The following is a 13,533-nucleotide window of genomic DNA, read 5'->3' on the forward strand; positions in this document are numbered from 1 at the left end:
AGACAATCAAAATATCAAATTATAAAAAAGTGACATGTACATACCAAAAGAAAGAAGATTTAGTTAGTTGTGCACCACTCATAATTATTTCTGCCAAAGGTAATGTGTCATTTGCAGCATCAAACACATTCGGCGAGAGAGTAAATGTTTGCAAACATGCAATCTGAGGAAACTGCTAAGAACAACAGAGGTAAGCTGCTGTTACTACATTTCATACCGCAAATAGGTGACATACACACAAGATCAGACATTAATATATGAAATTATGAAAAAGTGTCGGGTACATACCAAAAGAAAGAAGATGTAGTCAGTTGTGCACCGCTCATAATTAGCTCTGCTGCACATAATGTCATATTTGCAGCAACAAACGGTCGAAGGAAGAGTAAATGTCTGCAACCAGGCAGTCTTTCGAAAATGTGGAGAACAACAGAAGGAAGGTCCTGTTACTACATTTTGATCCCAGAGACATGGCGTATAGACAATCTCAAGCAAATAAAATTATTAAATTACAAAAAAGTGGGAGCTACATACCAAATGAAAGAAGATGTATTTAACCATGCACCGCTCATAAATATCTCTGCTGGAGGTAATGCCTCATTTGCAGGAACAAACCCAGTTGATGGGAGAGTAAATATTTACAACCATGCAACCTGATGAACCTGCTGAGAACAAGAGGGGGAAGGTCCTTTTACTATATTTCATAAACCAAATAAGTGATGTACACACTAACCAAGGAGAAGCCATTTATGAAACTATAAAAAAGTCAAAAGTACATACTAAAAGAAACAGGAAATAGTTACTTCTGCACTGCTCTTAATTACCTCTGCTGAAGGTAATGTGTCATTGCAGCATCAAACACACTGAGTCAGAGAGTAAATTTTTGCAAACATCCAATCTGATTACCTGCTGGGAGCAACAGAAGGATGTCATTGTTACTACATTCTGTACCCTGCATGTGTGACATACACACAAACTAGGAGAATCAAATTATCAAACTATAAAAAAGTGAGAGGTACATACCAAAAGAAAAAAGATGTAGTTAGTTCCTTATCATTGATAATTATCTCTACTGCAGGTAATATCTCATTTGAAGTACGGTAACACAGGTTGTCCATGGGAGAGTAAATGTTTGCAGCCATGCAATCTCAAGAATCTGCTGAGAAAATCAGATGGAATGTCCTATTACTACATTTCGTAGCAAAAACTGATGATGTCCACACAAACTTGGAGAAAAATTATCAAATTTTAAACAAGTCAAGGCTACATACCAAAAGAAAGAAGAAGAAGTTAGTTCTATAACATTCATAATTATTTCTGAAGCAGTTAATGTGTCTTTTGCAGCAACAAACACATTTGATGGGAGAGTAAATGTTTGCAACTGTGCAGTCTGATAATCCTGCTAAGAACAAAGGAAGGAAGGTCTGTTACTGCATTATGTTCACCAAATAAGTGCCATACACACAAACTTGGAAATTCAAATCATCAAACTGTAAAGAAGTGACAGTTACATACCAAAAGAATGAAGATGTAGTTAATTCTGCACAACTCATAATTATCTATGATGCAGGTAATGACTCATTTCCAACAACAAACACAGTCGCTGGAAGAGTAAATGTTTGCAAATAAGTAATCAGCTGCAACTGCTGAGTACAAGAGAGGGAAATGCTTGTTACTAAATTTCTTACACCAAGTCAGTGTCATACACACAAACTTGGAAAATCATGTTATCAAACCACAAAAAAGGGTGAGTTACATACCAAAAGCAAAAATGATGTAGTGAGCTCTGCACCACTCACAATTATCTCTCCTGCCAGTAATGTCTCATTTGCTCACTTTCCTACATATGCTCTGCCGGACAACACAGACCAGAATGTGATCCCGGAGACACAATGATTCTCAGGTACTTGAAGAGAGGACTGGGAATTGGCCAAGGAGTGTATGGACTTCAACAAAATCCAGTGGGCAATAGGAACATTCCAACCATTCAAGTCACCTGGCCCCGATGGAATCTTTCCAGCTCTCCTGCAAAAGGCAGGAGAGAATCTCTTAAGAGTCCTATGCAGGTTATTCAGGATTAGCCTAGCAGTAGGAATCATTTCCAATGCTTGGAGGGCAATGAAGGTAGTCTTCATTCCACAGCCATGGAGAATTGATCATACCAAGGCCAAGGATATGAGACCAATCAGTCTGTCCACCTTCATTCTCAAAACATTGGAAAAATTGGTTAATGTATACATTGGGGACAGGAGCCTAGCTAGGGCCCCTTTACATTCAAACCAATGAGACAGCTCTCCATCAACTCGGGAGGGTGGAGAAAGCACTTCACTTCCAAGAAATAGCCCTTTCCATCTTCCTGGATATCAAGGGGGCCTACAGTAACATGACCTTCGATTTCATGGTAAGGGCAGCAGAGGTGCATGACCTAGGGACCAGGGCCATGCTTAGTGGAAGGAAGGTAGAGGCTACCACGATGAATAAAAAGATGGTAATTAACACCACTAGAGGTTGCCCACAAGCAAGAGTTCCATCCCCTTTATTGTGGAATCTAGTGGTGAATGAACTCATTGAGGAACTAAATTCCAGACAATGCTTCTGCCAAGGATATTCTCAGATGACCTTGTCATAGTAATACTTGGCAAATTTACTGATATGGTTAGAAATATGGCACAAGGAGAATTGGACATTGTGCAAGACTGGTGCACTAAACAGGATCTGAGAGTTAATCCTAAAAAAATTTTGATGGTGTCATTCATGAAGAGGCATGTCAAGTACTCAAGTTGGAATCTAAAGCTCCTCAATGAAACTCTACCTGTGAAGGGGATAGTGGAATATCTAGGGGTAACCTTAGATGAGAAACTAACATGGACCCCTCACATTAAGAGCATCTACTCCAAGGCGAAAAGTACTCTAGTGAGTAACCCAAGGGCTTGTAGTAAAAACTGGGGCCTAAGCCCCAGAGGTATGCACTGGATATACACCACGGTGATTAAACTTAGGATTTCCTAGTGTGGTGGAAGAAAGTAGAACAGCAGGTTGCAGCTAAGGGGCTTGCTATGTGCACAGACTGACCTGCTTAGCCATAACAGAAGGAGTTAGCAGTACACCAACCACCAGGTTGTAAGCCATGCTGGACATGCCTCCACTACACCTTTGGGTACATACCAAAAGAAAGAAGAAGAAGTTAGTTCTGCAACATTCATAATTATTTCTGATGCAGTTAATGTGTCATTTGCAGCAACAAACACATTTGATGGGAGAGTAAATGTTTGCAACCATGCAGTCTGATGATCCTGCTAAGAACTAAAGAAGGAAGGTCTGTTACTACATTATGTTCACCAAATAGGTGACATACACCAAACTTGGAGATTCAAATCATCAAACTATAAAAAAGTGACAGGTACATACCAAAAGAATGAAATGTAGTTAAATCTGCATAACTCATAATTATCTGTGATGCAGGTAATGCCTCATTTCCAGCAACAAACACAGCTGCTGGAAGAGTAAATGTTTACAAATATATAATCAGATGAACCTGCTGAGTACAAGAGAGGGAAATTCTTGTTAGTAAATTTCATACACCAAGTAGGTGACATACACACAAACTCGGAAAATCATGTTATCAAACCATAAAACAGGGTGAGTTACATACCAAAAGAAAAAAAGATGTAGTGAGCTCCGCACCACTAACAATTATCTCTCCTTTCGGTAATGTCTCATTTACAGCAACAAACACAGTCGAAGGGAGAGCAAATGCTACCAATCAAGCAATCTCATGAACCTGCTGGGAAAAACAGAAGGCACATTGTCTTACTACATTTGGTATATGAAATAGGTAATGTAAACACAAACACAGAGACTCAAATTATCAAACTGGAAAAAAGTGGGATGGACATACCAAAAGACAGAAGATGTTGCTTGTTGTGCACCACTCATAATTACCTCTGCTGCAGGTAATGTCTCATTTGTAGCAACAGATTTGATTAGATTAGATTAGATTAATACTTGTTCCATAGATCATGAATATGACACTTCGTAATGATGTGGAATGTGTCAGGCTAATAAAAGATGTCTGTTCAAGATATTACATTACACAAAATATTGAATGACACTAATGTTTAAGTTGTTGTTGTTTTCTTTCTTTTTTTTCTTTTTTTCCCCTTAATTTATATCTAAAAATTCAGCCAATGGCTAGAAGGAGTTGCCATCTAGAAATTCTTTTAATTTATTTTTAAATGTTAGTTGGCTATCTGTCAGGCTTTTGATGCTGTTTGGTAGGTGACCAAAGACTTTTTTGGCAGCATAAATGTTTGTATCCATGCTGTCTGATGAAATTGCTAATAACAACAGAAGGAAGGTCCTGTTACTACGTTTCATACACCAAATCGTTTTTTTTTTATTTTTTATTTTATTTGGTATGCATACTCCATGGATCCATACATGCAAGTGATTCGTCTGGATGTGGAATGTGTCAATACAATTGTACAAATACAGTTAATTCTACAATATAGTAATATAATACAGTGATATAGATATTAATAAGTATCACTTTTTCTCATTTACAAGCTGTCATTTAACTGGTATAGCAATTCATACAATAACATTACACCTATAACATTAACAGTATAACATTAATATAATATTGTATGATCCATCTAATAACTAAGAGATTATATACATCTATTGTTAAGGGAGTGCATTATTTCTGGAAAAGAATTCATCTAAGGAGTACAGTGGATGGTCCAGCAGGTATTTTTTTAATGAACCTTTGAACAGAGTTTCATTTTCTCTTGTACATTTAATATAATTAGGCAATGCATTAAAAGTCTTTATAGAAGCATACTTTACTCCTTTCTGTACAAGTGATAAAATTTTTTAGTTCGAATTGTGGATCATCTTTACCTCTGGTATTGTAGTTATCGTATGAACAATTTTTTTCATACTGAAGATAGTCTTTATTAACAACATTCATCAGAGAGTATATGTACTGACATGCTGTAGTCAGTATACCCAACTGCGTGAAAAGTTTTCTACATGAGGTTCGTGGAGGAACCCCAACATGATTCTGATTGCTGTCTTCTGAACAGTTAAGATTTTTTTTAGGCTGTTGAATTACCCCAGAAGATAATTCCATAACTCATTAATGAGTGAAAGTATCCAAAGTAAGCTGATTTTAAAATGCTGATGTCCCCAAAATGAGTAATGATTCTTAAAGCAAAGGTTGCTGATGAAAGCCTTTTTAGAGTAAGGCACACATGCTGTTCCCAGTTGAGCCTACTGTCAATGTGAACCCCTAGGAATTTAGTGGAGTGCACCTGTTCTAGTTCCTGGTTGTCATGAGTAATTACCATATTTTCTGGAGTTTTATTTTTTGTGTGGAACTGTACAAAATTAGTTTTTTTTAATATTAACTGAAAGAGAATTAACTGAAAACAAAGCTGTAACTTCTCTGAGTATATCATTAACATCAGTCTCCAGATCAGCAGTACACTTACCATCTTCTTCAATGCTTGTATCATCAGCAAACATTGTGAATTCACAGTTTTTACTAATGGACAGGGGTAAATCATTAACATATATTAAAAACAGCAAGGGTCCAAGGATAGATCCCTGGGGAACTCCATGCTGTATTTTGCCCCATTCAGAATCCATTAGATTAGAAGATCTATTGTTGCAGGCATTTAGAATCACTTTTTGTTTCCTGTCTTCAAGATATGATTTTAGCCAGTTACCTATAGGCCCTTTGATTCCATAATGATAGGCCTTCTCCAAGAGTATCTTGTGGTTTACACAATCAAAGGCCTTGGAAAGATCACAGAAGATACTAACTGGTGACTTCTTTCTATCAACTGACTCCAAGACATCATTTGTGAGTGAGTATATGACATGTTCTGTGGCAACCCCTTTCTGGAAACCAAACTGTCTATGGTTAGTAATATTAAGTTTATCAAGATGTGCCACAATCCTGCTATACACTGCCTTTTCACGAACCTTCGAAAAAATTGTTAAGAGAGAGACAGGACAATAATTTTCAACATCTGTAGCATCACCAGACTTGAAAAGAGGTCTCACAATGGCATATTTCATTCTCTCTGGAACAACTCCCTCATAAAGAGACATATTGCAAATACCTAAAGATCTTTTATTTTTCAATGAGTGAATTATTTTTTTTTATTTCATTAACAGTTATGGGTGGTACATTTACATCATTAAAATTTTGTGGGAGATTAAGTTTCAGAATATCTGCAGTTTCCCTTATGTCACCACTGCAACCTATTTGAGACGTGACAGAAAAATCATTAATTTTTAGGTCAGCAGTTTTTACATTCCAAATCATTCTGATTTTATTATTTGAACAATTAATTTCACATTCTATGCACATACTTTTAGATTTTTTAATGACTTTAGTTAAAACTTTACAGTATGTCCTATAATAGTTCATCTGGAGGGGTTTATTGGATTGTCTGGATATTATATACAATTCTCATTTCCTCTGGCATGATATTTTTATGCCCTTGGTGAGCCATGGTTTTTTGCTTGATTGCCTGTTCTGTAGTCTGCAGACCTTTCCTGGAAAGTCACTTTCAAATGTTGTTGTTGTTGTGGTCTTCAGTCCTGAGACTGGTTTGATGCAGCTCTTCATGCTAATCTATCCTGTGCAAGCTCCTTCATCTCCCAGTACCTACTGCAACCTACATCCTTCTGAATCTGCTTAGTGTATTCATCTCTTGGTCTCCCTCTACGATTTTTACCCTCCATGCTGCCCTCCAATGCTAAATTTGTGATCCCTTGACGCTAAAGGATGTCCTACCAACAGATCCCTTCTTCTAGTCAAGTTGTGCCACAAACTTCTCTTCTCCCCAATTCTATTCAATACCTCCTCATTAGTTACGTGATCTGCCCACCAAATCTTCAACATTCTTCTGTAGCACCACATTTCGAAAGCTTCTATTCTCTTCTTGTCCAAACTATTTATCGGCCATGTTTCACTTCCATACATGGCTACACTCCATACAAATACTTTCAGAAACGACTTCCTGACACTTAAATCTATACTCGATGTAAACAAATTTCTCTTATTCAGAAACGCTTTCCTTGCCATTGCCAGTCTACACTTTATATCCTCTCTACTTTGACCATCATCAGTTATTTTGCTCCCCAAGTAGCAAAACTCCTTTACTACTTTAAGTGTCTCGTTTACTAATCTAATTCCCTCAGAATCACCTGACTTAATTCGACTACATTCCATTATCCTTGTTTTGCTTTTGTTGATGTTCATCTTATATCCTCCTTTCAAGACACTGTCCATTCCATTCAACTGCTCTCCCAAGTCCTTTGCTGTCTCTGACAGAATTACAATGTCATCGGCGAACCTCAAAGTTTTTATTTCTTCTCCCGGGATTTTAATACCTACTCCAAATTTTTCTTTTGTTTCCTTTACTGCTTGCTCAATATACAGATTGAATAACATTGGGGAGAGGCTACAACCCTGTCTCACTCCCTTCCCAACCACTGCTTCCCTTTCATGCCCCTCGACTCTTTATAACTGCCATCTCGTTTCTGTACAAATTGTAAATAGCCTTTCGCTCCCTATATTTTACCCCTCCCACCTTTAGAATTTGAAAGATTGTATTCCAGTCAACATTGTCAAAAGCTTCCTCTAAGTCTACAAATGCTACAAATGTAGGTTTGCCTTTCCTTAATCTTTCTTCTAAGATAAGTCGTAAGGTCAGTATTGCCTCACGTGTTCCAACATTTCTACGAAATCCAAACTGATCTTCCCCGAGGTCGGCTTCTACCAGTTTTTCCATTCATCTGTAAATAATTCGTGTTAGTATTTTGCAGCTGTGACTTATTAAACTGATAGCTCGGTAATTTTCACATCTATCAACACCTGCTTTCTTTGGGATTAGAATTATTATATTCTTCTTGAAGTCTGAGGGTATTTCACCTGTCTTGTACATCTTGCTCACCAGATGGTAGAGTTTTGTCAGGACTGGCTCTCCCAAGGCTGTCAGTAGTTCTAATGGAATGTTGTCTACTCCCGGGGCCTTGTTTTGACTTAGGTCTTTCAGTGCTCTGTCAAACTCTTCACGCAGTATTGTATCTCCCATTTCATCTTCATCTACATCCTCTTCCATTTCCATAATATTGTCCTCAAGCACATCGCCCTTGTATAGACCCTCTATATACTCCTTCCACCTTTCTGCTTCTTTGCTTAGAACTAGGTTTCCATCTGAGCTCTTGATATTCATACAAGTGGCTCTCTTTTCTCCAAAGGTCTCTTTAATTTTCCTGTAGGCTGTATCTATCTTACCCCTATTGAGATAAGCCTCCACATCCTTACATTTGTCCTCTAGCCATGCCTGCATAGCCATTTTGCACTTCCTCTTGATCTCATTTTTGAGACATTGGTATTTCTTTTTGCCTGCTTCATTTACTGCATTTTTATATTTTCTTCTTTCATCAATTAAATTCAATATTTCTTCTGTTACCCAAGGATTTCTACTAACCCTCGTCTTTTTACCAACTTGATACTCTGCTGCCTTCACTACTTCATCCCTCAGAGCTACCCATTCTACTTCTACTGTATTTCTTTCCCCCATTCCTGTCAATTGTTCCCTTGTGCTCTCCCTGAAACTCTGTACAACCTCTGGTTTAGTCAGTTTATCCAGGTCCCATCTCCTTAAATTCCCACCTTTTTGCAATTTCTTCAGATTTACTCTACAGTTCATAACCAATAGATTGTGGTCAGAGTCCACATCTGCCCCTGGAAATGTCCTACAATTTAAAACCTGGTTCCTAAATCTCTGTCTTACCATTATATAATCTATATGATACCTTTTAGTATCTCCAGGATTCTTCCATGTATACAACCTTCTTTTATGATTCTAGAATCAAGTGTTAGCTATGATTAAGTTATGCTCTGCGCAAAATTCTAACAGACGGCTTCCTCTTTCATTTCTTAGCCCCAATCCATATTCACCTACTATGTTTCCTTCTCTCCCTTTTCCTACTGTCAAATTCCAGTCACCCATGACTATTAAATTTTCGTCTCCCTTCACTACCTGAACAAGTTCTTTTATCTCATCATACATTTCTTCAATTTCTTCGTCATATGCAGAGCTAGTTGGCATATAAACTTGTACTACTGTAGTAGGTGTGGGCTTTGTGTCTACCTTGGCCTCTATAATACATTCACTATGTTGTTTGTAGTAGCTTACCCGCACTCCTATTATTTTTATTCATTATTAAACCTACTCCTGCATTACCCCTATTTGATTTTGTATTTATAACCCTGTATTCACCTGACCAGAAGTCTTGTTCCTCCTGCCACCGGACTTCACTAATTCCCACTATATCTAACTTTAACCTATCCATTTCCCTTTTTAAATTTTCTAACCTACCTGCCCGATTAAGGGATCTGACATTCCACACTCCGATCCATAGAATGCCAGTTTTCTTTCTCCTGATAACGACATCCTCTTGAGTAGTCCCCGCCCGGAGATCCGAATAGGGGACTATTTTACCTCCGGAATATTTTACCCAAGAGGACGCCATCATCATTTAACCATACTGTAAAGCTGCATGCCCTCGGGAAAAATTACGGCTGTAGTTTCCCCTTGCTTTCAGCCGTTCGCAGTACCACAACAGCAAGGCCGTTTTGGTTAATGTTACAAGGCCAGATCAGTCAATCATCCAGACTGTTGTCCCTGCAACTACTGAAAAAGCTGCTGCCCCTCTTCAGTAACCACACATTTGTCTGGCCTCTCAACAGATACCCCTCCATTGTGGTTGCACCTACGGTACGGCTATCTGTATCGCTGAGGCACGCAACCCTCCCCACCAACGGCAAGGTCCATGGTTCATGGGGTACCTTATAAATCATCAGTAAACAAATTATATTTTGTATTAGCATCATTTTCAAGATAAACATACCTCCATTCAGTCTCCCGAATGTATAATTTGAAGTTTTCGATATTTTCCTCATTCGTGTTTCTAATGGTTTTCCACAGTGCACAGCTATGCTCTGATTTGTATTAAAGTTGTCAATTGTGAGTATTTTACAACTTTGATGTGATGAGTTCTACTCATATCTACAAAGATATTGTCTATTAGAGTGCTGGAAGTGACAGTAGTTCTTGGAAAACTGACAGTGGAGACAGGATTATAGATATGCATTAAATTTGCAAACTCTGTCTTAGAAGATGAGCTTTCTAGGAAATCTGTATTAAAATCTCCAGTCACTATAATGTTATGATCTTTCCTTGTGAAATACAATAGCACAGAATCTAATTGTTTCATGAATACTTTAAAATTACCAAATGGAGCCCTGTGGACTGCTAGGATAGCCAGTTTATTGTTAGCTTCTACTATTTCTGTGATGCATGCCTGAAAGTGTTTCTCTACACAATATTGCTCTATATCTATTGTATTAAAGGACAGGCTGTTTTTCACATAAATAGCTGCCCCACCTTTGCACATATGCTTTATACAAAATGAGGCAGCTAATACATAGTTTGGAATATTGAGCATTTCGATGCCAACAGTGACATGGTGTTCTGTCAGACAGAGAATATGAGCACAATTTGGACCTGTTGGTTCATCACGATTTACAGTAAATTGGTCTAACTTACAGAGCAGGCTCTGAATATTTCAGTGAAAAATTTTGAGCTTATTTTTAACTACATGACTGGTTGTGGTGCTACCACTGCTGGGAATGAGTTTTATTTCTTTTGACATACCAGTATTACAGGAACAGTTTTCTGCAGGGAAGGGGGAGCTGTTGTGCTGGTAACACCCACATTTGTTGTAATTAACTGCATTACTTACATTCTGATTGGAACCTTCCCCCTTCTGCCCCAGTACCATAAAAAAATCACTATTTGCAGCTGAGGACTTTCTTGACCTCAGGCACATCCTATGTGGAGCAGCTGCAGTCTCTACTGTGCTCCTTTTTGCCATATAGGGTGGATCTTCTGTTGGTGAGGTTTCTACACTGTCAGCTGGTATGCTTGATCCTGTCACAGTTGGTGTTACTATTTCTGCTATTGGTGATCGTTCTTCCTCCTTAAGTGCTGCTGCTGCTTCACAAGTTGATAGTGGACTAACTTTTCCCACTTGAGTTGTGACTGCTGGTGCTGTCTTGCTTTTGTATAGAAGACCTGTTTGTGTTGATTCACATACAGGTGCTGCTGCATATGAAGTCTTCCCTTCAGCTGTTTCATTAATTTTGAATGAGTATTTTGACGACACTGTCTGTATTTCTTCCAATGGTACAGTTTCAATAGGCACAGGTGATTTTAGTGTGATTGGAGGAATGGTGTTTTCAAATAGTTTGAATGTTTCTGCCAATAGTGCTTTAGCGAGTACACGTTTTCCTAGCCGGTTCCTGTGCATTCCTTGTTGAGTAAACTGGTTTCTCTCTTCGGAATTACTGTCCAAAAACTTCACTTCCTTGAATGCTTTGATACCTTTTGAAACATTCTGTTTGTGAACTTGATTTCATTATTTACACTGTTTATTAGGTCATGCCTGTATGGGATTCTAATGATGATTGTTTTTCTTGGCAAGATTCTTTCCAGTGCATTTAACAATGCTGTGATTGCATTTTTCGACTCATTTTTATAAACATCATTAGCTCCAGCAATAATTACACAAACATTGTTTGGCTGAGGGTTTAAATCTTTAATTATTTGCTGGAAAGGGGCCCCGGGCTTTACTGTGGCAGTAAAGGAAAATTTAGATTGCGTATTCATAAGGATAGTGGCCAAATCTCATCCATGGCTGCCTGCAAAGATACAAACTTTTGGTGTTGTTTCTTCTTCTTCGTGACGTACACACATACTTGGAGAACCAAATTATTAACCTATAAAAAATTGGGAGGGACATACCAAAAATTATAATATCATAATTATCTCCACATTTGCAGCAACAAACACAGTCAATGTGAGTGTAAATACTTGCGATCATGCAATCTGATTAACCCTGGAAAGAACAACCAAAGGAAGGTTCTGTTACTACATTTCGTACCACAAATAGGTGATGTATACACAACCTCAGAGAATCAAATTATTAAACCATACAAAAGTGAGAAGGACATACCAAAAGAAAAGAAGATGTAGTTCGTTCTGGACCACTCTGAATTATCTCTCCTACAGGTAATGTCTCATTTGCAGCAACAAACACAGTCTTTGGGAGAGAAAATGTTACCAATCATGCAATCTCATGAACCTGCTGAGAACAACAGAGGACTGGTCATGTTATTACAGTTCGTACACAAAATAGGTGATGTAAAGACAAACACAGGGACTCAAATTATCAAACTAGAAAAGCATGAGATGGACATACCAAAAGAAAGAAGAAGAAGCTAGTTCTGCACCACTCATAATTACCTCTGCTGCAGGTGATGTCTCATTTGCAGCAACACAGTCGATGGGAGAGTAAATGTTTGCTAGTTAGTTAGTTAGTTACATGTTTCATTGATCAATAGCACAGAAAAACTGTTATGATGTGCAAAGTGTGAAATGCACAAGAAATGCGCACAGGAAACAAGCTTTTCTTTTTTTTTTTTTTGTTTACATTATAGTGTTACACCTAAATATTTCTATTATCTATCCCATTCCCTTAAATGCACACACACATCTCCAGTCTCAGAGAGCTGAAACTACACTGCGACCAGCAGCACCAGTGCATGATGGGAGGGGTGACTGGGTGTGGGTAAGGAGGAGGCTGGGGCACTGATGGGGAGGGGTAGTATGGTGGAAGTAGCGGACAGTGTAGTGTTGCAGTTTAGATGGAGGGTAGGAGAGAAGGTGCGGAGGGGGGAAGGGGTAAGTAGCGGAAAGGAGAGAAATAAAAATAAAAATAAAAATAAAAGAAATTAAAAGACTGGGTGTGGCAGTGAAATGACAGCTTTGTAGTGCTGGAATGGGAACAGGGAGAGGGCTGGATGGGTGAGGACAGTGACTAACGAAGGTTGAGGCCTGGAGGGTTATGGGAACGTAGGATGTATTGCAGGGAAAGTTCCCACCTGCACAATTCAGAAAAGCTGATGTTGGTGGGAGGGATCCATGTGGCACAGGCTGTGAAGCAGTCATTGAGATCGGGGGTATCATCTTTGGCAGTGTGTTCAGCTACAGGGTGGTCCACTTGTTTTTTGGCCACAGTTTGTTGATGGCCATTCATGTGGACAGACAGCTTAGTGGTTGTGATGCCTACATAGAATGTAGCACAGTGGTTGCAGCTTAGCTTGTCGTTCACATGACTGGTTTCATAGGTAGTCCTGCCTTTGATGTGATAGGTAACATTAGTGACCAGACTGGAGTAGGTGGTGGTAGGAGGATGTATGGTACAGGTTTTGCATCTAGGTCTATTACAGGGATATGAGGCACGAGGTAAGGGATTGGGAGCAGGGGTTGTGTAAGGATGGACGAGTATACTGTGTAGCTTCGGTGGTCGACAGAAGACCGCGGTAGGAGGAGTGCAAAGGATAGTGGGTAGGACATTTCTCATTTTTAGGGCACAATGAGAGCT

The 13,533-nt window shown here is 38.7% G+C and overlaps 1 protein-coding gene across 1 annotated transcript in view; it reads right to left on the reverse strand.

Annotated features, from left to right (window-relative positions):
* Nucleotides 1-11,397, reverse strand: part of LOC124788820 (venom carboxylesterase-6-like) — a 184,084-nt gene extending 172,687 nt beyond the window's left edge. Inside the window, exon 1 of the mRNA XM_047256100.1 lies at nucleotides 10,831-11,397. Within this exon, the coding sequence (XP_047112056.1) occupies nucleotides 10,831-11,397 (567 nt within the window). The remainder of the gene's footprint in view (nucleotides 1-10,830) is intronic.
* Nucleotides 11,398-13,533: the final 2,136 nt, after the last annotated feature.

Source organism: Schistocerca piceifrons, chromosome 3 (assembly GCF_021461385.2).
Source record: "Schistocerca piceifrons isolate TAMUIC-IGC-003096 chromosome 3, iqSchPice1.1, whole genome shotgun sequence".
Classification (NCBI taxonomy): domain Eukaryota; kingdom Metazoa; phylum Arthropoda; class Insecta; order Orthoptera; family Acrididae; genus Schistocerca; species Schistocerca piceifrons.